At 42.6% G+C, this 27,916-nt stretch overlaps 1 protein-coding gene across 3 annotated transcripts; it reads left to right on the top strand.

Annotated features, from left to right (window-relative positions):
- Nucleotides 1-42: 42 nt before the first annotated feature.
- On the top strand, nucleotides 43-27,916 carry rubcn (rubicon autophagy regulator). Of its 3 annotated transcripts, XM_054790230.1 has the most exons (22): nucleotides 43-307; nucleotides 3,394-3,547; nucleotides 3,839-3,922; nucleotides 3,995-4,154; nucleotides 4,233-4,339; nucleotides 4,436-4,655; nucleotides 6,833-7,258; nucleotides 7,471-7,518; nucleotides 7,961-8,056; nucleotides 8,226-8,341; nucleotides 8,426-8,624; nucleotides 14,418-14,525; nucleotides 16,313-16,387; nucleotides 18,046-18,106; nucleotides 18,528-18,660; nucleotides 18,739-18,884; nucleotides 19,918-19,982; nucleotides 20,062-20,300; nucleotides 21,036-21,097; nucleotides 21,256-21,409; nucleotides 21,501-21,594; nucleotides 25,032-27,916. In XM_054790230.1, exons 1-22 carry the CDS (start codon nucleotides 270-272, stop codon nucleotides 25,166-25,168), a joined length of 2,922 nt encoding a protein of 973 aa, XP_054646205.1. In that variant the 5' UTR covers nucleotides 43-269; the 3' UTR covers nucleotides 25,169-27,916. The 3 variants fall into 3 exon arrangements, with proteins under 3 accessions (XP_054646205.1, XP_054646208.1, XP_054646207.1); XM_054790233.1 differs by lacking the exon at nucleotides 16,313-16,387 and having other exon boundaries at nucleotides 44-307; XM_054790232.1 differs by lacking the exon at nucleotides 7,471-7,518 and having other exon boundaries at nucleotides 44-307; nucleotides 25,032-27,915.

The raw sequence follows: 27,916 nt of genomic DNA, 5'->3' as shown, positions 1-27,916 counted from the left end.
CCTTGGTATCGTCGCATCGGTATTTGAATAGCTCTCAACCTCGACGCCTCCGCCCCCTTGCTGATGCTAGCAAGTCATGCGGCCTACTCCACTGTTTGGATTCGGGGCTTGTTGGACAGCAGGCGGGGCAGACATGGAAGACAAGTGGAAGTGTGTGTATAGTCTTTGAGAAACAATGCAGCTGACTTAAACACTCAGCAACTTGCATTCGTTCGTGTGCAGCTAGCGACTCAAGATTGGCGGCTTTGCACTTCCTCCGCCCGGAAGACATGGAGCTCTCTTCGGAGGGAGAGGCGGCGGAACACAGGTGAGTAACAACTGCGAATGCGTTGACCATACCAACGGAAGAGCTTGTCAGCATATACATAAGAAATATGTCTAATTGTTGGAAATGGAGCTTATTTTGATGCGCGCGTGCGCCTAAATTGTATTTTGTAGCTGGCTTGCTAACGACCTGTCATGCTAACCTCGCTGCTAGGCTAGGCTAGGTTAGGCTAGGCTAGGCTGGGCTAGGCTATTCGATAACTTGGCAATATTCATAAGGCAATGCCCACGATTAAATCTTCAGAATATGAACCTCGGTCAATACGGCTAAATAAAATAGCGTTACTTAGTCGATAATATCGTTATAATCATTAAAAACATGACGCGTCTTGACGTAGCTATGTTGTGTTGACAGTTAGCTAGCTGTCAGTAATTTTGACAGTTCTCGTTGACATGTAGGAACAAGACCGTAAACTCAAACATTTATATTAATCGTTAGCTCGTGCGTGTGTAGCGGAACGGTACGGACACTTTTTATTCTTAAATAATATAGAAAATATTGTCAAGATAATAGAAGTGGACAATTAATTATTACTGCATTATTGTATGAATTCTGTATGTAATTTGCCTGTGAAGGGGGTCATCGTATTCTCAGAGCGTTGAATCGATCGCAACTGGACTGTTCAGTTTGTCGTAGAAGACGTTTCGCCACCCAAGCAGTTCGGAATCATCATACTGACGTAGTGCTATTGCTTTGGTCTGAATCCACTAATTTGTAATGAACACAATGGGACAGAGAGACAGTCCATGTAAATATCTCCAAACGAACATGGAGCTCATGTTTGGCAAGTAAATACAGTCATGATCACACCTTGGCTGCACCTTTTTTAAATTTTTTATTTATTTATTTTTTTTATTTTTTTAGCCTTGCACACACCCACACAGGCCCAAGCATAAAAGGATGTTAATCTTTAACTCATTCAATTCCAGACATTTTTTAAAAGACAACCCCTTCATTAGCGGCCATTTTAGACGGTTTTGACTGATCTTTCCAGGCACACAGAATACTGTGTTCCACGGCTACATCAACATGGAACCTACCAAAAGGAAGCTTAGACTCCCGTGGTTCATCAGGAAAAAAAAAAGTTTTTTTCGTACCTTATTTCGTTCTTTAGTCATCATCAGTAAAACACGTATACGTTTCAGGAGAATATCTGCTCCCGCGTTTTGTGAAAAGATACATTTCAAGCAAAACTTCCACTTTTGACACAAATATTTTTTGCTTTTGCGACAGCTCGAATACCCAAACGACTATACCACAACATAAACAACACAATAAAGGCTCGTTTGACATCAAAATAACCGTTTATTTACAAATACAACGCCGTGAACTATTTACAGTTTTCACATTTGGAACTGCACTATGCGCGCATGTGCTAAAAATGTCCCTACAATGCGTAACCTTCTGTACGCCTGAGTCTTCCATTCACATGATCCCTGCCGATTGCTTATCGAATGCACTTCTGCCACCTTGTGGTCGTTTTTATGCCTCGCCATTGCTCTGAAGTGACAATGCATTGGCGGAGAGTTGCGTCATCACCTCTTTTTGCCTCTCGCGTGCTGTCCATCATGTTGCCTTTTACATGTTCGATTATGTACAATACAAAAATACATGCCGACCATGGCTCCTACGAGCCTCCTTGCGCGAGTCATCAGCATCTTTCTTTTTGAAAAAGACAATATTCAAAAAAAGCACTTTGACGTTTAAAAACCGCTTAGTCCAGGTTGACAAGTCAGCATTTTCTGGAAGACACATTCAGTGAAACTTAGCAGCCCTGCGCTCGTCCTCGTGTGGCCCTTGCATCCAGGGGACACACTTGAGGGCTGACTGTTTAAGAGCACGCCAGCTGAGCCGCATGACCGGCGTTAATTGCCCAGCACTTGAGGAATGCATCAGGCGCTTGCGCCCGCTGATGAAAGACATTTTATTGTCGCTGTTATTAAGCCAGCGCTTCCCGACAGCCTTCACTCTGCTGACTTGGGGCGAAAGGCAGGAAGTAGATATGCGCCTGCTGAAGCTCCAAGTTGTGTGGAACAGTCATGCTGTGGTTTGTTGTTTTGGACACGCTGAAAAAGAAGCTAATGGGAGGAGGAGAAATCGTGTTTTTGCTGCAGCTTGTTTCAGTTATGGAAGGAAAAGAAAATAAGAATAAAAGATGTAAATAATATAAATAATTATACCATTATAATTAGAATAATTTCATTAATACTTTTGTTATTATTATTATTATTATTTGGTTTAAAATACAACTAAATAATAGTTGTTGTAAGTAAATACAATTTTGAATTAGTAATGAATTAACAGAAAATGAAATGAGTTCAAATTAGCGGAGGTTAAAGATGAATGAAGAAATAAGGGAGTACTGGAGCAACGTGTAACTCGTAAGTTAAGAACATAAATAATGACAATCATTTAACAATAATAATTATATGATTATTATAGTAATACTTAATCTTATATATTTTAACATATTGTATAATGTATATTAAATATTAATATATAACAATCATAATTATTGTTACATTCTAATCTAATTATTATTTTAGTGTCATTATTTATTTTCTTAATTTACTACTACTACTACTAAAAATAATACTTGCTATTGTTATAGTTATTGTTAATAGTAGTAATAGTAGTAGTAAAAGTAGTATTTTTTTTTTAAATACAAGTAAATAATAGGTGATAATAATTTAAAAGTTTAAAATGAACAGAAAATGAAATAAGGTAAACCTAGCAGAGAGAAAAGATGAACGAGTCAATAAATAGTGGAGTGAAAGTTTAACCGAAACTTGTAATGAATAAATGAATGCTGGATGTAGCACATTAGCACATTTATTAATATTGTTGTAACGGACATGCATTTTGCCGTTGTCGTAGCGCCCGCTATATGATAAGATAAGTGATGATTTGGCTGTGTTTTTTTTGGAAAGTCACCGGAACCGTGCAGATGTCCAGTCCGGACTTGACATGCGTCATAATTCCAGCCGCAGCGCTGCTAATGCCAGCACTTCTTCCACATCCTTCCTCATTCCGAAACTTCCTCTTCTCGTGTTGTTACCGCATCGCAGGCGGGAGCTCTGGAAGCTGCTGTCCAGCCTGAAGACCACCGTGGAGGGCCTCCTGTCCACAAACAACCCCAATGTTTGGTCCCGCTATGGCGGCCTGCAGCGCCTGCACAAGGACATGAACAACATTCTCAGCCATGGACTGAAGAACAAGCAGGTCAGGGCGCCGGGGGCACTTTTACGTCACGCGTTCCCTTTGCCAAAGTCTTAAGATTAGATCAATATTTGCTAATGAAACCAGCTCAGCGTGTGACATTGTAACATTGTGCCAGACTTTAGAGCAAAGTGAATGTCTTCTTATGTGCCAAAGTAAATACCGCTGACATGTACAGGCACATGTTGATCTTCTCTGGATGGAACACGAGGCTAACATGCTTATTTTCAGTCCTCGGGCCAATGGCGGAGAGAACGTTTTAGTTCATTTGTTGTGTTCTGCGATACTTGTCAGGTGTACTACAAGCAGAGAGACTACTGGCCGTTTGTGTGGTGTGTTCGTCGCATCCGCCCGCACCTCGCCTCCCATGTTGAACAGGTGCGGTCACCGCATACACTCGCGTGTCCCCCATGACGGTGTTTTTCATCGTCTGTCCTCGTCTGTCCACAGTTCAGTCAACTGGAGCCGGTACTGAGCAGCAGGGTGCAGAGTGGCGGTGAGAGCTACAAGGCAGAGCGCTGGTTGCTTCACAGCTTGCAGGTCCACATGCTGTCAGCGCAGCTCAAACCTCTGCTCAGGCACGTGGGGCACACGAGAAAATACTACCACGGTAAGCTGGGACGGGTCATCAGGTTGCCTTTATGGTGTTTCATCATCACTTTCTTGCCGTAAATGTGGGATTTTCCAGATGAGGCCTTCCTCCTCAGTGAGCCACACGTCACCGCCATGTTCCAGTGTCTGGAAGCCGTGGAGCAGAATAACCCCAAACTGCTGGCCCAGATAGACACAGTCGGGGTGGGTGTCACGTATGTGTACGTCCTGATGGGCTTCCCCAGCTTTAGAAGACCATGGAGACATTTGTTGATGTTTTTGCCTCCTTCACTCCTGCAGCTGTCCCCTCTGAAGAACCCGCCGTGCCTCGGCCTGTTGAAGAGCCAGAGCCTGTGTGTGTTGCCGGGGGCCGGCGGGGCATGGAGACGTGCAGACTCCGCACCGGCAGAAGAATCTCTAAACCGGAGGCTCACCACATCCCACTGCTCTCTCCGAGATGTGACCGCCACCACCAACGGGAACATGGCAGCAGTCGGCTCCCCGAACAGCAACAGCACAAGTAAGGAAAGCTTGCTAATTCGAACAGGCACGTTTTGTACGTTAGAGCACCAAGTCAGCCACAGGCAGGAGGGGGGGGGGGGACAAGTAATGTGACACCAAATAAAATTCTGCTTAGATGCCCAATTTGGCCAGGGGTGGTGCCGATATCGTAACACCATACTGACCTGAAATTAGCACACTATTTGTTTTCTAAAAAAAAAAAAAAAAAAAAAAAAGTCATTTATTTTCAGATTGTAGACATTTGTGCACTAAGTCAGTGGTCCCCAACCTTTTTTGACCCACAGACCGGCTTGTGTTCCCACAACACAAGGGGGGAGGGGGGGGGTTTGTACAATATAGCGATCTAATTGATCTTATTTATTATGTATTGTGTAAAACTAAGACATGAATAACATCAAAATGAGTGCCGACCCACCATCCACCAGTTCAAGTTCCAGCCAAGTTTTTGCAGAAAGATTATTACATCGCTGTTTGACATGTGTGGTAAAAGGCAGTGCGCTAGCATGAATTCACTTCACACAAATGTACACATTAGCGCTCAGTAAGCCATCAAAACTTACCTTTATGCATTCCCACATAGTATCAGCATTTGAGACCAAATATGAGGTGAAAGAAAAATGGTAAAAATACAGTAGTTGTCTATCTGTGTGGCATGAGATAAAGTTAGCACATGCACAATGGACATGCGTCAAGTGAGACGGATGTAATTCTGGCCACTTTTCAAAATAAAACATCAAAGAAAAATGAAATAATGGAAATGATTTTTTCTTTCTGTGTGGCCCAGTACCAAATGACCCACGGCCCAGTACCGGGCCGCGGCCCACTGCACTAACTGACTTCTCAAGTGAGCTTTTCTTCCTGTCACTCACACACATACCACTGATTCGGAGAGAGAAAGTAGGGCGAGTCGGCAAGCGACATGCGTTACGGTGCCGATTTTAAGGCAATGTTGTTCAATGAAGCAACTTGTAAGTGTAATATATATTCTTATTGAAATCTACTAGTTGTTATTTTAAAAAGAAATTCATTTTGTCTTTGATTTAATAAGAAGAAAAGGCAATTGTCTTATATTCAGGCTAATATGGTATAGTTGTCCCTCATTCATCACTGTTAATCTGTCCCAGACCTGACCGTGTAAAGTGAATACCTTCAAGATGGGATATTGTTGTAGTTGGAGCATAGAAAACCTGTTTACAACCTTCTAAATATGTTTTTTAACATTGCTAGAGCCCTCTAAACGTGAAATAGCACCCCGATAGTCACTTTTATACTCATGTTACCCAATATGGTAGAAATTATGACAGAAAATAAGACATAATATAGACTCACACACGCACACATACTCCTGGTCTCTGGTTTGTTTCATTTGATACACTTGCTACACGCGCATATAGTAATACCTACCGTACTTGTATGTTACACATACACACACAGCTTTTTACACACAAACACTAACCTGTGAAAATACTGCAACTTGTTCAATGATGATGATAATGATGCTATGTTAGATACACGCACCCAGGCCTTTGTCTTTGAATGTATAAGTACAGTATGTCATCTGAATGCCTTGTATTTATATTTCACTCATTGAGCCATTTGTATGCTTGAAAATATTTAATTCAGGTCAAAAAACATAACATTTGCTTAAATATGCGTATATTTTAGTAATAGTCTGTAGTCAACTGCGAAACAGCGAGGAATTGGATCGGATTTTTTTAATGAACATATTTGGGAAAGGGGGAAGTGCAACGTGGCAAGGGATGACTGACCTTTTGTGTTTGTAGAGACTTGTACCGGGATGTTCTCCTATCTTTTCAAATGTAATTTGTAATTGTAACGTATGCAGCTTTCAACCACACCGTGTTTACATTTTAAATACCTACATCCACCCATTTATAAATAAGGATTTGCTGCTAAGATATGCTGGATGTTGTTGTGTAATGGTTATACAAAGAACGCCATTGTAGGAGTGTGCAATGAATGGACCACAGTGTGTGTATGGATAGACTGATGGGCCATAATAGGACTGCTTGTTATTAATGAAGGAAGAATGTGTGCATTCAGCCACCCGCGTTTCTCCGTGCTTACACTGTTGCTAGCATTATTTCGGTCCTGCCGCAATCAGCAAAACCTGACCAGAAGGTGACCTCATCTCCCTGCTGTGTTCTGTTGTAGATTCTACCTCATCAGCCAGCAGCTTGGGTGCTCCCTGGGTGTGCGTGACCAGTCCGGAGGAGAGCGAAGGGGGTGTGACGCCCCCTCCTGGACACGCATCCATACCCTCCATCTCGCTTTCCGAATCTCCCTCGCCCTCCTCCCCTCAGCCTGACACGGGCGATTCAGGCGACTGTGACTATGACGATGGTCCAGAGTACCTGGCCATCGGTAACCTGGGCCAACGCAGCCGCCGCAGCACTCAAAGCTCCACGCAGAGCAGTGAGCCCAGCGAGAGCAAGGACCCGTCCATGCTGGGATGTTCTCAGGCTCCACCCGCGCCCAGGCGCTCATCTTTTTCAGAGGGGCAGAGAGGGCCGGCTCGAAGCTCCCGGGGGCACACCCGTTCGTTTTCCGACACAGGCCTTACCCAAAAACTCAGGAAAGGTGAGTTATTAGAGTCTCCAGAAGTATCCAATAAGACTGTTGGATTATAATAGATCCTGGGAGAATGTTGTTGGCGGAATAGCAATGATAACTCAATATCCTGGTTGTGACCTTTCTCTAACCCAAAACTGCTCAGTTAACGCTTGATTTTCCTTCTTGGTTGATGCTCTCTGTCTTCTCTACCTCTCTTTTTTTCTACCGTTTGTGCGAAGGAGCGGCTCACCGGAAAATCACCATAATAATAGAGGATCCGGTAGCAGGTTGGCAGTGCAGCTACGCTGTACTTCCATCACTTGACCCCTTTCTTCCCTTCTTCTGTTCCACCGCATGTGGATGCATTTCCCTCCATCCCTCATATGAACTTGCATTTGTGGATTTTGAGACCATCATGTGCCCCATTTTTGTTTTTGTATGTGTTTGAGTCACATTTTAAGTTTTAAGATGTAATGTCACGTACAAAGGAAACAAGAGCCTTGTAAGATGAAGGTGGGCTGTCTGTTGAGCTCTGAAACATACTTCATACATGCATTCATTGTCATATCAAAGATCAGCAGCCATGTTTTGTCTCTGCATGCGATCGAATCGACTGTGCCCATGCGTTTCAAAAGACAGCTGTCATATGTTGATGCATGATGTTTCCATAAATGAGTATAAAGACATTTTGGGGCGAGGTATGGCTAATCTGCACGCTTTATTCCACAGAATCGACGGGCGATGACTGCTGCATGAAGGAGTACAACCCTTTCTCACCTCAACGCAGTGATGCCAGCACGCCCGCTTCCCGTTACATGGAGTCTCGTGAGTTGACAAGTCCTGACAACAGCGCATCTCATTCTGCATGCATAGGAGAAACATGATATTCTTGTTTTTGTGCATTGCAAATAAGCCAAAGTCAAAGTTAGCATATAATAACCGAAACAGCAACTCTAACCTACTCGATGGGATTATGCTTTCGTGTTTGCTTCAGATGGGTCCCAGTACAGCAGGGCTTCAGATGGCTTGTTCAGGAAGCCGTCAGAGGGCCAGAGCCTCATCAGCTACCTGTCAGAGCAGGACTTTGGCAGCTGCGCTGACCTTGAAAAGGTACACCATTAATGCCAGTTGATGCAGAACTCACTGTGATGACGTAAACAGTCTAAACCCTTGTAATGACCTTTGTCCACGTAGGAGAACGCTCATTTCAGCATCTGCGAGTCGCTCATTGCCGCCATCGAGCTGATGAAGTACAACTTGCGGCATCAGCAGCAGGAGGGCGAGGAAGAAGGAGACAGTGACTCTGAGATCCAGCAGCTCAAGCAGAAGATCCGCCTGCGAAGGCAGCAGATCCGCCGCAACCGCCTGCCGCCCTGCACGGCCTCCCAGCACAGTAAGATGCAGTCCACTCACACTTAAACACTTTGCTTACGAGGACAGACTATATAAATATACCGGGACACGTGGCCATTACACACACAGGGACCACAGTTGGAAACGATATACAGTAATCTCTCATTTAATGCGGTTCATTGGATCCGGGCCATGTTAACTGAATTTCACGGTTGTAACAGTAGCCTGTGTTAAGGATTATTGTGCCTGTTGTGTGATAATTCACAGCAGCAATCAAATCCTGTTGTTCCGGCAATCAAGTCTGGTGCTTGTGTGTCTCACTGAACATTACAGCAACATTACTGACACCTATTGACCAGTGTACAATACTACATATCATCACAATGTGTCTTCTGAAATGCCTTTTATTTGTATGTTAGTTTATTTAGCAGTTTTTATGCTTGAAAATGCTTAATTTTGGCAAACTTGCTTAAATATGCGGTTTTTTTTTTTACTAATAATGGGCTGTATTCAACCAAAAAACATAATGATTTAGTAATTAATACAGACCCTTTCCAAAAAATTAGAATGTCATGGAAAAGTTGTTTAATTTCCATAATTCCATTCAAAAAGTTAAACTTTCATAGATTATAGATTCAGGGCCCACAATTTAAACGATTTCAAGTATTCATTTGTTTATTTTTACATAATTTGGGCTTCCAGCTCATAAAACCCACGAAAACAGGAATTCAAAAAATTAGAATACTGTGAAGAAATCAGCCCAAATTTTGCAGGGCATGAATGTTTTAAACTGAGTGTCACACACTAATCATCTACTAAAGTCAAATCACCTGCACAGGCTTCCCCAGGTGTCATTAAATTGCTTCAGTTTGGTTCAGTTGTCTCAGTTGGGTTCAATATGGGGAAGACTGCAGACATGACAACTGGCCAGAAGACCATCATTGATACCCTCCATAGGATGGGTAAGCCACAAAAGTTCATAGCTAAGGAGGCTGGTTGTTCACAGAGTGCTGTGTCCAAGCATATCAATGGAAAGTCTAGAGGAAGGGCAAAATGTGGCAGGAGAAGATGCACCAGCAAAAGAGATGACCGTGGGCTTCAGCGGATTATCAAACAGGGAAGATTCAAGAATCTGGCAGAGATCCAGAAAGAGTGGAATGAGGCGGGAGTCACAGCTTCAAAAACCACCACATTCAGACGCATCCGGGAGATGGGCTACCACTGTCGGGTTCCTCGGGTCAAGCCACTTCTGAACCTGAACCAACGTAAGGAAGCGTCTCCACTGGGCCAAGGAGAAGAAGGACTGGACTGTTGGCCAGTGGTCCAAGGTCCTCTTTTCCGATGAAAGTAAAGTGTGCCTTTCATTTGGGAATCAAGGTCCAAGGGTTTGGAGGAAGACGGGTGAGGAACAGAACCCAAGCTGCCTGAGGTCCAGTGTGAAATATCCACAGTCCGTCATGATTTGGGGTGCAATGTCCGGTGCAGGTGTTGGTAAACTCTGCTTTCTTAAATCCAAGGTCACCGCAACAGTCTACCAGAATGTTTTAGAGGACTTCATGATTCCTTCTGCTGAGGATCTGTATGGAGATGCAGATTTCATCTTCCAGCAGGACCTGGCCCCTGCCCGTACCGCCAGAAGCACCAAAACCTGGTTTGAAGCCCATGCCATCACAGTGCTTGACTGGCCAGCCAACTCACCGGACCTAAACCCCATTGAGAATCTATGGGGAATTACCAAGAGGAAAATGAGGGGCACCAGACCCAACAACAAAGAAGAGCTGACAGCAAGCATCAAGGAAATCTGGGCTTCCATAACTCCCAGGCAATGCCACAGGCCGATTGCTTCAATGCCACGTGGCATCGAGGCAGTGATTAAGGCAAAGGGATTCCCAACCAAGTATTGAAGATTGATCGAGGAAAAGGCTTCTTGAGACGTCATCTGTACTTCTGTGTAGAAGGTGTCGGACGTTTCGCTCCTCATCTGAAGAGCTTCGTCAGCAAACTAATAAGTGCTGGTAGCTTAGGCCTTAAATACAGTAAGAGTGGGCGGAATTGGTGTGCCAACACCCTCCTCCTATTGGTTCGTTACACTAAGCCTGGGCGGAGCAGTGGTATAATCCTATCCTGTTATTCACACCTACGATAAAAGGGAAGTGTCGCTCCCTGAATTGGGTATGAACGACTCTGATACTGGCTTGTTAGCATCTATTGTTCTGGCTCGGCCCTGCCTTCACCTCATTTGCAAGACTAAGAGCTGTGGGTTTTGGTCTCAGTAACCTGCTGAACACAGGGTCCAAATTAAACCTCAAACCACCATTCCGATTCAATGATGGGTTCTGTTGTTTGACAAAAATAGCTTCCTTTACTCCTCTTTCAAACCATCTGTTTTCTTTGGCCAAAATCTTTACCTCGCTGTCCTGAAAAGAGTGATTGGTAGCTTTCAGGTGTAGATGTACTGCTGATTGAGGACCACTAGCATTGTCCCTGCGATGTTGATAAAGCCTTTTTTGGAGCATTTGCTTAGTTTCCCCAATGTAGTGTTCTTTGCATTCCTCATCTTTACAGTGGATGGAGTAGACCACATTGCTCTGTTTCTGGTTTGGAGCCTTGTCTTTAGGATGCACTAATTTTTGTCTCAGGGTATTTACTGGTTTGAAATAGGTAGGAATTTTGTGTTGCCATAAGATCCTCTGGAGTTTTTCGGAGACCCCCGCTACATAAGGGACTACCACTCCTCTCCTTTTTGCTTCTGTGGGCTTTTGGGTTTCTTTCCCTACTCTCTTCTTTTGACATTTGTTAAAAGCCCACCGTGGGTACCCACAGGTTGAGAGCGCTCTCTGGACATGTTGTGTCTCCTTTTTCTTTCCCTCAGCACTAGTTGGTATTTGTTCCGCTCTATGTTGGAGGGTCCTAATAACCCCTAGTTTATGTTGTAGTGGATGGTTTGATTCAAAAAGCAGGTATTGGTCAGTGTGTGTGGCCTTTCTAAAGACCTCTGTAAGTAGCTGTCTGTCCTTTCCTATAATTACCTTGCAGTCTAAGAAGGCTAGTTGGTTTTCTTTAGTGTCCTCGCGAGTAAATTTGATATTGGTGTCCACCGCATTGATGTGATCTGTGAAAGACTGAATTTCTTGTTTTTTGATTATGACAAAGGTGTCATCCACGTATCTAAACCAGTGCCTTGGTTTTGTCCCTGAGAAGGATGTGAGAGCCTGTTTCTCCATCTCTTCCATGTACAGATTCGCCACTATGGGTGAGACTGGTGAGCCCATAGCACAACCATGAATTTGTCTGTAGAATTTCCCTCTAAACTGAAAATATGTGGTGTTAAGGCAAATTTCCAGTAATTGGCAGATGTGGTCAGCACTAAGTTTTGTTCTCCGATGCAGAGTTGAGTCCTCGAGCAGTCTCTTCCTCACCACTGAGACTGCTGCTGAGGTGGGGACAGATGTGAAAAGTGAAGTCACATCATAAGACACCAAAGTTTCCTCTGGCTCCAATCTGAGGTCTTTGATGCTCGCCACAAACCCTTTTGTGTTTTCTATATGATGATCAGTGTTGCCTACCAATGGGGATAAGACTGTTTTTACATATTTCGCTACATTGTACGTGGTAGAGTCAATGCTACAGACAATGGGTCTGAGGGGAAACCCTTCCTTGTGGATTTTTGGAAGGCCATAGATACATGGTGTAGCCTCCCCAGGGTATAACCTATGATACATCTGTCTGTCAATTAGTTCTTCCTTCTCTAACTTTTGGAGACAGTGTATGATTTCTTTCTTATACCTACTGGATGGGTCCCTTTTAAGTTGCTCATATGTGTTGGCATCACTAATTAGACTTGTTATTTTTTCTTCGTAGTCCAATGTGTTGAGAACCACTGTGCATCTGCCCTTATCAGCTGGTAAGATGGTGATGCTCTCATCTTTCTGCAGAGCCGCTAATGCTTTCCTCTCACCTAACGTGATATTGGACAGTGGTGGTTTGGCACTACTGAGAAGGGCCGATATTCTCAGACGAAGGTCCCCTGCCTCTGTTCTAGAAAGGTTATTGTTCCTGATGGCCGATTCAGCTGCTGTGATATAGTCTACTGTGGGTATCGTTTTAGGAGTCACTGAGAAGTTGAGACCCTTGGTTAATACTGCCTTCTCTGTCTCCGAGAGGCTTCTGTCTGACAGATTTTTGATCCAATTTTCTTTAGTATTGGTCTGATTCCCCCCATCCTTAGTGTTTACGACAAGCTGTGGTCGATTTTCCGATAGAAGTTTCTGGAATTTTCCCTTATGCCTTTCTTTGGTTTTGCTATGGTGCTTCATATAACCTGATTTGGTAAATTCACAAACCTCCTGATAGGTTTCGTGCGTAAGCTTGGTTTGCAATCTCTGATAGAAGGTTTCTACTTCAGACTGTTTATTTTTTATCTCTATGTTAAGTCTCCTAATTCTCAAATTCTGTATTTTTCTGATGTAGTTTTGTTGCATTTTCCTTGCCAAGTGTCCTTGCTCAAGGGACGCTTGCCTCATGCATTTGGGGATTAACCTACTCTGCCTGCATCTAAGATTAAATCTGAGGTGGTTCCTTAAATCTGCTAATTTAAGAGTGGCCTTTTCTAAGCTACGTACCAGCAGAAGGATGTCTCTCCCAAAGTTGGTCGCAATGCGTCTGTGTAGGCTCTCAGTCGTACAGGAGTTGTCCATCGAGGAAAAGGCTTCTTGAGACGTCATCTGTACTTCTGTGTAGAAGGTGTCGGAAGATTGACATATCGTTTTGAAAGTACCATATTTTGATTGATTTGATGTGATCCTAATTTCTTTTTTTTCCTGCAAAAACTGAGAAGTAAATGGTGATTTCTTCACAGTATTCTAATTTTTTGAATTCCTGTTTTCGTGGGTTTTATGAGCTGGAAGCCCAAATTACGTAAAAATAAACAAACAAACACTTGAATTCGTTTAAATTGTGGGCCCTGAATCTATAATCTATGAAAGTTTAACTTTATGAATGGAATTATGGAAATTAAACAACTTTTCCATGACATTCTAATTTTTTGGAAAGGGTCTGTATGTTTTGGAAAAATGTGGAAGAGTGAAACAAAATGAAAGTGGCCAAGAGCTACTCATTTTTGTAACATTTATTTTCAGAGCTTATTTTTAACCCAAACAAAGCGAATATGCTTGTTTTACCAGAACATTAACAAAATGCTGGTGTCCACAACTCACATTTTGTATTTCAGAATGCATTTCTTCCTACTGTTCTTTCATTATTAACTGAAAACCTGAATGAAAAGCAGGCTTGCGGGCACCTCATGTGGTCGTGGGGTGCTACCTGGTGCCCGCGGGCACCAAGTTGGTGACCCCTGATCTAGGATTTGTCTCCTTTTTTGACACTTCTAGGAAGACTTTATTGTGGCAGTTCTTCATTCAGTAAAGATCCTTGGTAGCTACAAATGTAAAGAAAATAACAAATTGATGCATTTTATTATTGGCTGTGGTAGAATCCAGGTTAATGTTGCCGTGCTTTCATTTGGAAGCTTACTTTGCACTGACCTGGAAGTCACTGTGTGCGTTTGAATGCTTTGTAATGCATGTTGACATAAACGCACCCATTTTTCATAGAAATTACCCTTTTGGGCCTAAAAAATAAAGCGGTCCACCATGTAATAATAAATAAATTCTTTATTTTAGGCACATTTGTGTTTATTTATACGTGTCGGACTGCAGATAGAATTTTGGTCAATTTGTTTTTGAAAAGGTGAATTCTGGCTTGATTTGGTCACATGTACAGCAAGACAGCAACTCAACCGTTCAGTTTCATGTCTCCATTGTTGTTCTTTTAGTTTTCCACTCGATTGATAGCGGCGGCTCGAGAAGGAGCTCCCAGGACTCCCTTCACGGCCTCTCTGACTCTGACTCCGCTGAGGAGGTGGAGGAGTGTGAACTACGAGGTAATAAAAAGACATTAAACATTTATTGATCTGGAGTTTTCCACAGCGTCTATGTATGTGTACTCATAACCCAATCACCACATTGCCTTCATTCTGCTAACTAAACATGTCTCCCATCAATCATTTACCCTGCAAACTGTAAATACAAAAGGTGCAGACTAGCAGCGGGTGAAGTTTTGATGACTTTGCAATATTGTATCTGTCCGTAGCTAGGAATTATAGGGCCATAACAATTTGATAGGGTGTGTTTAGTCTAGGGATGGTGTACGTAGGCATTTATGCGCTCTAGTTTAATATTTTGCTCTGAATAAAATGTTCGTTTTTGCGATGGGATTGGATTACAAAAGAGTTGACCTCAGTCCACATCTTCCTTGGAGGTTTCCTCCACAGGTCATCAACGAATGAAATACAAATGTATGACATTAATTCAATTGTGAATACAAACCTTTAAGTTTTGCTGTTAAAATATGGCAGTTCGAGTGTTCAATGTGCTCAGGCATCAGTCACCTATTAAAACTGGCATCTTCTAGAACGTTCCGCCACTTAAACATGTTCTATTCGTATAGTTGAAAAAATATTGACATATTTCAGCTTTTGTCAGGTTACTTTGTCCCCTTGTCGGTATAAACAGTGATCAATCGATCCAAGTGTATACATGCAAGAGGGATTTGCTTAATGTGTTAATCAGATCTTTAAACAGTCAAACACCATCTAAATAAGGAAGGGGGATCCTAAAAACAACCAAGCTGAAAAATCAAAGGATGTGGGGGGCCAATTTAGTGTTTTTATAAATGTACAGTAATCCCTCCTTTATCACGGTTAATTGGTTCCAAACCCGACTGTGGTAAGTGAATTTCCCTGAAGCAGCATTTCATATTTATAAATGGAATATTTACCTAGGTGAAGCATAGAAAACCTGTTCATGACCTTCTAAATACCGGTTTTAACATTACTAGAGCCCTCTAGACATGAAATAACAGCCCTATAGTCACCTTGACATTTGTATTACCCCAAGTAGTAGGCATAATAAGAGAAAATAAGACATATGTAAGACCTAATATAGACTCACATATCAGTATTGGACGAGTTCCCCCTTCTTATTTTTTTTTTCCTTCATTTCGCCATTTTTATGGTTGAAAATGGATAATTTATGCAAAAAAGATGCAAAATTTGCTTAAATATGCATTTTTTTTTTACTACTAATAATAAGCCGTATTCAACCACAAAACAGCAATGGTTTATTGATGAATATACAGTGTTTTTGAAAAAAAAAAACTATATTTTTTGTAAAAAGGCTTAAAATATGTTGCCTTTTTGCTATATTTTTTCCCTGTTTTTGCTGGTGTTTTTTTGTTTAATTTTATTTCTTCAATGTGACGCGGGCCAATTCTAAAAAATAAAAGAGCCACAGCATGGAAATCAAGCCGCACTTTGGACACCCCCGAATGAAGTCGTATACATGCGGTGAATTCATGCAATCATTCTGATTGTCAAATGTAGTGATTGTCCAATTTTTAGGAAGCACTTATTTCAGTTGCAGCACATTGATTTAGAATGCTGTCGTACATAAGATGTAGCTGAGGGTCAATTACCAGAAATGTTTTGGTGTCGAACCGAAATTGCCGATGTCGTTCTTGGGGATACACGTCTGATATGGTGTTGCATCTCGGGGCCCCAGGTGAGGGTGTTCTTTGTACATGTGTCCCGTGTGTTTGCATGCAAAACCTGCAGTCTTTCTCTGTGCTGTTTGGTGACGGTTGTGCTGAGTGTTAGTTTCTGTTTCTCAGATGGCTGTGAGGGTCAGTCCCTGCTGGCGATCTCTCAGAACGGCCTCTCCCTGTCACTTGCCTCCCTTTTCTCAGGTATCTGCTGGGTGGCTGGTAAAAGGGGGTGGGGTTCCTCTGGGAGGAAACGCAGTGAGCTTGACTCCAAACTGAAACGTCTGTTTTTATAGTCCTTCCTGGGAAACTGGCTAACACTATTCAGTTCATTGGCAACTGCCTCTTTGCTTTTGGTAACAGCTGGTAATAGGCCTGTCACGATAATCGATAAATCGGACGATAAAAAAACAAAACAAAAACAGGTAGATAATTATGACGCCCTCGATAAATTGACATGTGCATGTATGCGTGTGTGTTTCATCTGCTCGTCTCTCCGTCTGTATCACACAGGGTGGATGACAAAGAGGGTTCACTCTGCGTCTGTCTGTGTGCATTGGTTCTATAGTGGAATGAACTGAGAGAGTGGCCCCTCATCTCCTCTCATTCAGCCTCTTTGTGGAGGCAGGGCTGCTAGTGAGTGGACACAGAGTGCTAGCACTAAATTAGCCTTGTGGGAAAGCATATGCTAACATGAATGAAGGCACAGAAGCGATGGTATCTAAGGCGAACGCAACAGCCCCTAGTGTGGGAATATTTCGTTTTTAAACAGAATGAACAAGGTGAGAGCATGAACACCGACGACTCGGGGAAAAAAAAAACTACAGATGGAGGCGCCTCGGGCAGCAGAGCCTTCGTCCCGACAGTCAACGCTTACTGACGCGTTAGGTCGGCAAAGTACATATAAACAGAACGGTGCAAAATGGTGCTCACTCACGGACAGTGTTGCTCGCTACATTTACAAAAGAAATGAAACCATTCAATATGGCATACATTTTAAACAACATACATACAGGCAACTTCTGTGTCAAGCTAATGTGGCTCACACAGGCACACTGTACTTGAGTACCATCTAGTGGTTCAAATGTGAATTACACCTCTCATGACAATAATTAATAAAAAAATGGTCTCAAAAAATGTTGATAACATTGATTATTGATGATAATTTGTGGCACAATTATCGACAGGCAAAATGTGTTATCGTGACAGGACTAGCTGCTAAAAATATCTGTTGAATTAATTGTCACTACTGAAGCTTTTCCTTCATACTATGGAATATACTGGGAGGAGATTTGAAGTTTTCAATTTTGAGTCGAGCTCGCTGTCTGCCTGTGTTGGTGTCGAGTGCTCAGGTGTTCTTGGAGGGTGCTGATGCTCGTGTGAGAATTGCTTAGTTGCATAGTCTTACGTAGCTGCCATCTAATCTTCTTGTTCATCCATACCACTGTCCTGTTTATGAACAGAAAGCCTGGTCGATGTCATTCACTGCATTCACCGCATTCACGCACCTGACCCATCCTCACCTCTAACTGCTTTTTATATTATTGCGTATTATATGTAGATGAGCAAAACACAGATCCCGCCGTAGCACGAGAGATAGTTTTATTATAATATTGTTTGTGTAATGATGATATCTTGCTTTGTGTGCTGCTTAGCTTTAGTAAGCAGTGTCATGTGACACACGGTGAATGACTACCATCCTCCACCGATTGATTGCTGCTGATACTTGTAGTATAGACACGTTTGTCCTGACATTATTTCCCTGGTTCTCCTTTTTGAATGCCAGCTTTCCTACACTCATATGATGATGATGATGATGATGATGATGTGTTCTTATGTGTATGTGTTGCCATGTGTTCCAGAAGCAGACATCAAGCGGAGTGTAAGCTCCAGTAGCAGGTCTTTTCTGAGCTCAGAGTCCATGTAAGTGCATTCCTGTATCTCACCGGACGCTTCTTTAGGTACACATGCACGTCGAATGAGATCCACTAATGCAGTGCTTCTCAAATAGTGGGGCGAACTACTTTCTCACAAATATACATGCAAAACAATACCATTTTATGCTCATTTATATCCCGTAAGGCATGCTGGGAAGTCCACGCGCACACTTCCCTGGCAGTATGTTACCCAGCATGCCTTGTGGGTTATACATTTGTGTAAAATAGTATTGCTTTGCAAGTATATAATTGGGTAAGCGTTTATTCCTGTACTCACGTAGCCCGTGTTGTGCATTTACATTGTGAATGTGTTACTTGTTGTGTTATTTTGAGTGAGATGACCTCCTCTTGGTTTGTGTCAAAATATAATTGCCTGCATCAATCCAATCATTTCTCCTTTTCTACAGCTCCACCTCCTTCCTTCAGTCCAACTCGGCCGAGTCCGTCGCCATGGGTTTGCTCCGACAGTTTGAGGGCATGCAGCTCCCCGCTGCCTCCGAGCTTGACTGGCTGGTTCCTGAACAGGACGCCCCACAGAAGGTTCGCCTTCCCGCTACCCCGAAGCACTGGGCACATGACAGCCAAGTCTAAACATCCTTTTTGATTGTGGTCTCTCAGCTGCTGCCTATCCCAGACTCTCTGCCCATCTCCCCCGATGACGGGGAACACGCAGACATCTATAAGCTACGAATTCGCGTACGAGGGAACCTGGAGTGGGCGCCGCCACGGCCGCAGATCATCTTCAACGTTCACCCGCCGCCCAAGTATGTCAGCAGCAGCGTTAACGGACCTTCTACAGTACTTTCATATGGTGCAGGGGTGTGCAAACTTTTTCCACCAAGGACCGCGTACTGAAAAATGAAAGGATACAAGGGCCGCTTTGATATTTTGCAGAAAGATGTGCTAAGAAGTTGTACAAGTATATACAGTATTTCAAGAAAAAACTGCATCTGAGCTTTGTGACATACAGTAGGTGAAAAAGCATATTAGTATCAACTTTGCGCTTTCCTCTTTTTTTTTTTTTTTACTCCCCAAAAATGTCTACATTCTTTGCAAATAATCTTCGTAAATTTTCTTTTAGGAATATTATGACTTTATTCCCAGGATATTTTGACTTTATTCCCATAATATTATAATTTTTTTCCCCAAACTAATTTTGCAAAAATGACAACTTCATTTTGTTTTGTTTTTTCTTTTTTTTTTTTTATTGCGACTGAAAACCCCCCCAAAAACTTTAATACTTCAACTCTAAGCTACTAAAATGACATTATTTTTCCTCACATTACGTTATTCTCGTAAAATTGCGACTTTTTTTCTCTCCATCGAATACGACTTTTTTTCTCAATATTTTGACTTTATTCTCATAACATTCTAACTTTTTACGCAACCTGGTTTCCCAAAATGACATCGTTTTATTTGTTGATTTGATTGTTTCTCATAATATTACAAAATGAAAAAAATAACATCTTTTTTTTAATATTTCATCTTCATGGTACTAAAATGACATTAAATTTCCTCATAATATTACTGTGTTATTCTCGTAAAATTGCGACTTTTTCTCAGTAGATTACAGCTTTTTTCTCTTAATGTTGGAACTTTATTCTTGTAAAATTACTGCAGATTTTTCAGTTTTTGCTGTTTTTTATTTTTTATATTTATTTTTTTTTTTAATTTTTATTATTAGTATTTTTTTTTTTGTTTTCATGGTAAATGATATTTTTAGAACGTGCCGCAGGCCAATACAAAACAGGCGCATTTTGGGCACCCCTGATATAGTGATCTGATCTCTTCTTCCAGGAGGAAGATAATAGTGGCTAAACAGAATTATCGCTGTGCTGGCTGCGGCACCCGCGTTGACCCAGGTACAATACAATATTGTTCTATTCCCTCCCCTTGACACATCTGCATAGCGAGCGACTCAGCCTTGTGTTTATTACACAGACTATATTAAGAGACTGCGCTACTGCGAGTACATCGGCCGTTACTTCTGCCAGTGCTGCCACGAGAACGCCCAGGCTGTGGTTCCCGGTCGCATTCTGATGAAGTGGGACTTTGGCAAATACTATGTGAGCAACTTTGCCCGTGACTTGCTGAGCAAGATCGCCAGCGACCCGCTCTTCAACCCGAATGACATCAATAGCGGCCTCTACAAGAAGGTGAAAGCGCTGGAGTCCGTCCGGGTGAGTGATTTGTAATTCCAGTCTGTGTTTCAAGTGGAAATAAAGTGTGGGCCGCGACTCAGAACCAAAATATAACAGCTGATTGTGAATGATCCTAATAGTGAAGATGTGTGGTCTGTCATTATTGGAAGCAGAATGAATAAATGAAGCTGTTCTTGCGCTTCATTGAGCTTACTAAGCTGATGCTGAGCGGACGTATGTTTGTCACACTTAAAAGTTTCAGATCATCAAACATGTTTAAATATTAGTCAATGACAACACAATGTAAATAAATGATTTGGATGTAAAACAACCCTTTATTTCTTGTTTACGTTGTGGTGTAGCTGTTCAGAGATTTGAGCTGTCACAAAAGCAAAAAATTTTTGTGTCAAAGTGAAAGTTAGGGAGAAAAAAGGGAGGAAAAAAAGGGAGAAAACCAGCTTGTGGTGAAAAGATACATTTCAAGCAGAAATGTATCTTTTCACCACAAGCTGGTTTTCTCGCTTTTTTTTTTTGTTGTGAGTTGAATCTTTCTTTCGGTAGGTTCCATGTTTATATAGCCATAGAACACAATATTATATTGTGCCTTGAAAAAAAATAAGTCAACATTGTCTAAAATGGCCGGTACTGAAGGGGTTGTCTTTTGAAAATGTCTGAAATTTATATTTTTAATGTGAAGTAAATCAAACGTATATGCCTTTGCCTCATCTAACTTAATTAAAAACAAATAATCCTCCAATTTCTCCTCATTTTTAGGTTTTAAGGATGCAGCTGTTTCATATGAAAAATCTCTTCAAGACCTGTCGCTTTGCAAATGAGTAAGCTTATTGGTATCCTCACCATAATTCGGGTCAAAATGGACAAAATGTGACTTCCTGTATCGTGTGTGTGTGTGTGTGTGTGTGTGTGTGTGTGTGTGTGTGTGTGTGTGTGTGTGTGCGCGCGCGCGCGCTCGCGCGTGCATGTCCTCTCTTAGGGTTCTTGAGCACTTCGACAGCCTTCCTGGTCACCTGACAGAGGACCTTCACCTGTTTTCCCTAAATGACCTCACGTCTGTGCGCAATGGGGAATTGGCCCCCCGAATGAAGGAGCTGCTTAAACTGGGCACCATGCACGTAGCAGGCTGTGTGGTAAGATACTGTAGTTGCCATGAAAGCATTGTAAAGTCAGCTGTGTCCGGTACAACCAGTTCTTGCTCACCTCTCCACTGATCTCCTCCAGCTGTGCCAGGCGAAAGGCTTCGTGTGCGAGTTCTGCGGCAACGACAAAGACATCATCTTCCCCTTCCAACTGAGCAAGTGCCAGCGCTGCGAAGGTGAGCCCTCTCTGCTGGTAGCAGGCCTTGGAGGCCTACAGTTGCCCCCTCGCCGCCGCTCTGCTCCCATTATCTGGAGAGACTGGAAGATCTCCAAGCCTCGTCGGCTGGCGAGGGCCCTCTCAAAGGACCGGAGGGAGGGGGAGGGCGGGGAGGGCGGGGAAGACGATTTAGAATCAGATGAGCCCGGGGACCGAGATGAATCCACGGACACAGCGCAAGCAAAACGGGGAAAAGGGGGAATATTTTGGAGTTTCTCTCCTGGAAAGTTGGTAAAGGCTTTCTCCTGGCATCAAGGAACCGAGGACGAGCAGGAGATGACTGGAGGGAGCGAGTCTGAGAAGGATGAAGGGAAGGAAAGCGATCATGGAAGCAAGGAGGGAAGTGAGGTTTGTACCAAAGAAAGGTCAAAGAGCGAGGAAAGTGAGGACGGGCAGGCAAGACGGGTCAGTTTACTGAAAATTCTCAATTTCGAGCGACTGAAGAAGAGCCTCTCCAAGAGCGACAGGAAAGGCAGTGACAGCGAGACATGCAGCAGCCAGGACAGTTTAGATGAGGTGGAAACAGGACGAGTTAGAAAGGAGTCGTGGTTAGCCAGCTTAGCCAAGACTTTCTCGAAAGGAGGCTCTGAGGACGACGCCAAAGAGGAAGAAGAGCCTGAGAGACGTTTGTCGGAGACAGGAGGCGGGACTTTGGAGGCAGGGCTCACGGAGAAAGTGCTGAAACTGTCGGCCCTGTTCTCCCGAGAGCCGAGCGAGAGCGACGGCCAAGCGGATTCCATTCCTGTTCAGTCCAACTGGCGAGCTCGCAAGACGCGCAGAGCCCGCAGAATCACGAGAGGCAGGCACACGTGTGAGGAGGACATGGGCGGTGGGGGGAATGCTGATGAGGATTAAATCCCAGGAGTCCAGTGCGTGACTAAATGAATGCGTTACTAAAGTAGCAACTGACGACAGTCAAGGCTTATGTTGCTTCTTCTGTTATTTATTGCCTCCGCTTTTTCTTTGGGGAAGCACCAGCTTGTTTTTTTTTCATGTCAAAGATGAATTAAGTTCTTAAAACCTCCTTGTTAGTTGAATAATGTGTGGTTTATCAGCAAATAACCATATTGACCTGACTATAAGAAAATAGTGCATGTGTAAATCTCAAAACCCTGAACGTAAGACGATTGCTTTCTTCAGTCGGTTATCTAGGAAAATAATATAGTTTTATCTTAAGGTCAGTCTGATAGTGACTTGCAAGTAATTGGTACAGTAGAAGTCTTGTTTTAATGTGATGGTGTTGTATAGGTTGTCTCCTTTTTGCTTGAGCTTGCCACAAATCTTTGGCCGGTCTGGTGGTGGTTCTTCTTCTCAGCTGTTTGGGAATTTCTGCACTTTGACAGTTTGCACAGCTGGTGGACGGTTTTGTCGGAACAGTTGTTTGCTCCGGTGGCTGGCTTCATTCAGGTGGAGATGTTCCTTAAGTAAAGGCTTCATTATGCTACAGCGTCACGGCGCTGCTGGAAGTGTTTGCCTGAAAAGCGGGGGTTACTGTCATGGACCACCAATGAATGACACGAGTAACTCATATGCCCATAAAAATGTGTTATTTTTAAATTGGCCAAAACAAAAGAAACAATGGAACAAACTGAGGTGCGAAGAAACCCACAAATGTGAGTACATAAGACTTCCTCACCCCATTACTGGGGTCGCCAGATGTCCAACAATTCATGGAGGGAAATTGCCTAAAACAGTCGCCATTGTTGACAACTACTACACAGGAAGCTAAAGAGCTAATCGGGAGGGTCGGTGTGGTGACTACGCTGTAGCGCAGCGTTGCTCAATATGCGGCCCGGGGGCCACTGAGAGAATTCGAGGATAACATTGTAATATTATGAGGAAAAATAACGTCATTTTAGTTGCATAAAGTTGAAATATTAGAATTCTAGGAGGAGTTGCAAAGATCGTAGTAAACTAACAATACCATCGCTCCTTTCTTATTGAATGGGCTTCTATTCTCTAATTAGTCGGCAATTAAGTTAAATTTTAGATGTTTTATTCAGGTATTTTGGCCATTTTAGAGTCTATTCACGGCGGCATTGCAAAGTGGGAAGATTACCGTTTTGGCTGTCATTGAATCTTTTCAGGGCGGCATTGCAAAGTAAGAAGACGGCTTTTTTTATGTCGAACAACTGACAGCTTGTGTGGATCTTGTGAATGATTGTGACTGAGCTACGACTCAGTAATTAAAGTCTACACACGGCGGCTTCATTGCTTAAAAAACAAAACCTTTTCGTGCATGAAGCTTCTGCTTGAGTCGGTATTTTGACAGGTTAGACAGGTGACTGCTATACACAGGGTCTACAACACGCACATTTTCTGTGGGGGATTTTTTCTTCTTCAGTGGCCGCTATAGGCAGGTGGCCGTTACATACAGGTGGCCGCTAAGACAGGTTTGACTGTATATCACAAAGCTGAGCAGCAGTTTATTCTTGAAACATGTATAACGTCTCAGCTCAGGGGTGAGCAGACTTTTTGACTTGCAGGCCACATTGGGTTAAAAAATGTGGCGTTAAGCGGTACAACATACTTGCTCACGGTGCAACAAAACGGAAACACAACACATCCACAGCAAGTTAACGCATCACATAAATTAACAACTGAGCGCTAAACATAGCACACAACTTAAAACTGTTATTACCAAATGTCCGCAAGGCATGCTGGGTAGTCCAGCTGCAACAACAATGTGAGCTATGAACAATAAAACATTGGCTATCGAGATGATGTTAACTCCTCCTTGTTTACTTCTCTGACGACCTCCTCAACATATTTTGCAATCTAGCAAAAATGCGCCAAACACGGCAGAATGTTTGGAGAAAGATTACCACAAGCTACCCAGCATGCCTTGAGGCAGGAATGTATGGGTGGGAAAAGGACACGCCTGCTGTCACATAATGAAGCCTCCGAGCCGCAGCATCATTTCTCAGCTCGTCCTTCTGCACATTCATTCCATTCCAACACATCTTGTCTGTGAAGCCATCTCCTTTTTAACATTTTACTTTGAAGTTTTAAGTTTCCAGTCTGTTGTTTCAGCTTCTTGTCATGTAATAAACACTTTTCTCGGGGAATTGTTTCCTTGTCAAGTTCATTTTGTGTCTGAAAGGATGATATACAGTAAGGAGGAAGTTGTGTAGTGGTTCTGTGTCTGAACTCGTCGAAGGCGTGGTCGGCTGCTACCTGCTCCGTCTCACCCACCTGCCGCCTCTTTCCCTACTGCCTCGCTGCTTTACACCTCTGCGCCTTTTATAGCGCCCCGCTCGCTGTGATTGGTTGACACCGTTTCCCTGAGGCAAACTGGTTGGACTGGTTACTTGTGTGATGTTTGCTCCCTCTGTTGTTGTGCCTCTATACAACATTTCCACTCTTAATGCGTTTCTATTGCCTTCCTCTTCCCAGAGTGCCACGCGTGTTACCACCGCGCCTGCTTCAAGGCCAGCATGGCCTGCCCTCGATGTCGGCGGCTGGCGGAGCGCCGAGAGAGGATGGCGCGCAGGAACATGGAAGAGCAAGAGGACAAGGGGGGCGGAACGTAGCATGGAGGCAAGAAGAAGACGACGACAAAGAAGAAGAGCACAATGCGACCATGATTGTAACGACTCCGTTCCTGATTTGCTATGTCAAACTAACTGCTGTTTGCAGCAAGTGTTTTCTGTTAGCACCTTTCACTCTAGCACTTAACACTGGAGAACGTGTCCAATGTGGAGGTGGGTGGGTGGGTGGGTGGGGGTGCCTCAGGCAGCTTTCTGCCATGTCAGGTGAGACCAGTGTTCATTCCTCTAATATGGAGGCAAGCCATGTTGCAGCTCCGCACAACAGAAAGCCAAAGATTGTTCACTTTTATTGGCACTTAACTTGTCTCCTTTTAGCGGTAAGAAGACTCGTACTTGACAGCTAATCAAATAACCAGGTTGGATGTTTGTCTTTTTTTTTTTTTATTTATACCGTAAATGCTCTAATTATAGCTAGAGGTGTTTATTGACCTTAACCGCAAAGGAAACCCATCGTCTCTAAAAACATCATTTGTAAACTGTAATCATGATGGGGAGTGCATGAGAAAGCGAAACTCTATCATTGACCGCATGGTCATTTATTCAAAAGTTCTATTGCACAACACAGAACCAGTGTTGTAATAACAGATGAGTTGATTGTAAGCGGCAGCATTTTAAAGCGCATGCAGAGGCAGGTAACAACCACTCGCGATACTTCAAGTGCAGCTACTGCCATCTTGTGGCGTTAATAAAAAACACATCAGGGAGGTTGCCTACAGCCGCAGCTGTCGACGCCTACGTTTTGTGTGGTTAATTGAATAGAGGCGTTAATTGGAGCATTTACGGGAATTAACTTCTGGCAACTGTTGCATTTTGGAAATTGTGTGATTTTGGTTTAAAATGGCTCAATTGCTTTTTTTATGTTAAAAAAATTTTATGACTGATTTTCAATGTACATTCTTGCCAATTATTGTTTTAATTGAGCCTTTTTTTAAAGCTGTTTTAGCCACAGAGACACTCAACCAAAACATTTTGCAGCGCTAGCTACCAGGCTTAAACTGCAGAGCTACAGACGTGCAACGAGCAGGTGAGTTCATGATCGCGGCGGTGCGAGCGTTAGGACCGAGTTAGCGGCTGCGCTACAGCCAGGCCGGTGTCAAAGCTAGCCATGCCTTGTATGAATGCAGTGATGTCAGATTGAAGCGTTTACAGCACTTCCACCTTTTTCTCTGATGTTGCCTGATTAACCTTGCTGGAGAAATTCCAGTTCTTTGCACTGATGTTTGGGAAAGGGAGGGGGAATGCCACTCTGCTGGGTTCTTTAGTTTTTTTTAATATATTCACTGTTGACACTTGCGTCACTCGCACAGCGGTATGGAGACGTACGGTACCATCTAGGCTACACGTCATCCATTGCAGTCCTGCATCCAAAAACTCTCAGCATAAATCCAGACTTGTACTTTTCAGTCAGCGGTGACATGCTCACAAGGTGCATCATTTTACAGCTGCGCTTACAGGCTTTAGTTGTAAGTAACAAGCGACCAAGTCCCTAAAACGCGCGCACACATCAACATTCTTTTACTGGTCAGCATACACTTTGTGGCTTTATAGTGTTGATATGATTTAAAGTGCACTGCAGGCAAAGGTATTTTCTTTTATGGACATTTAAATTGTTATAAAAATGATTATTTGTTATTTTGTTGTGTAATTCTATTGACAATAAAAGACTGGCCAGACTGTTAATGAGGGATGGTCGTTGAATTTAAGTCACGTTTCTTTATACACTTTTAGGCATTAGTCCATCAGTACGCTTATGTTATCATGGAAACTCCCACACTAGAAACAGGTGCACTTATTTATTCATCACCATTTTTTTGTCAATGCATAACTCATGTTGCGCACACACAATGGGTCTAGTTCATGTTCAACCCAAAAGCTCCCATGCTGCCATCTAGTGGATGTAATCTGCTGAGAATGTTTTTTAATTAAAAGATTTGGTTTGGTTTGGTTTAGTTTATTTGAACATGAAGGTTACAATGGAATACATCTCATGACTCTTTTTTTTTTCTTCACAGTTCTACATGTCCAAAAGGAGTAGGAAGAAGCAAAGCTTATTTAATCCTACCCCCCTTCCAATCTACATCTTGTACAGTACATGTTCACTTCCTGCATTCCATGTCATGTTTTCAGTGATAGTCAGGATAACACATAATAGATAACGGTGAGATAGCCCTCCCCCCAAAAAAAGAAAAATAAATTTATATATATATATATATATATATATAGATATATATATATACATATACATATACATTAATAATAATAATAATGACAATACTAAATAAATAAATAAAAAAGAACAAAGCTTTTTTCTTTTTTTTTTAAACAAAACAAAGAAAAATAATTTTAAAAAAAAATAAATAAAATAAAATAACAAACCTGATAGACCAATCAGGACTCTTTTGCCTTGTATTTAGCAAACATCAACTGCATGTATTGTTTTTTGAATTTGCTCATCTCTGTACTTTGTTTGAGTTCTTTACTCAATCCGTTCCATAGTTTAATTCCACACACGGAAATGCTGTGGGTTTTCAGCGTAGTTCTCCCATATAAATGTTTTTGTTTAATATTCCTCTAAGATCATATTTCTCCTCTCTGATTGAGAAATACTGTATGAGGTTTTTGGGTAACGAGTTGTTATTAACTTTATGCATTATTCTAGCGGTTTGAAAGTGTACTAAATCTGCGAATTTTAATATCTGTGATTTTAAAAATAAAGGGTTTGTATGTTCT

This window comes from Dunckerocampus dactyliophorus, chromosome 10 (genome assembly GCF_027744805.1).
Source record: "Dunckerocampus dactyliophorus isolate RoL2022-P2 chromosome 10, RoL_Ddac_1.1, whole genome shotgun sequence".
In the NCBI taxonomy this organism is placed as follows: domain Eukaryota; kingdom Metazoa; phylum Chordata; class Actinopteri; order Syngnathiformes; family Syngnathidae; genus Dunckerocampus; species Dunckerocampus dactyliophorus.
This window is presented reverse-complemented; position numbering and strand designations above follow the sequence as displayed.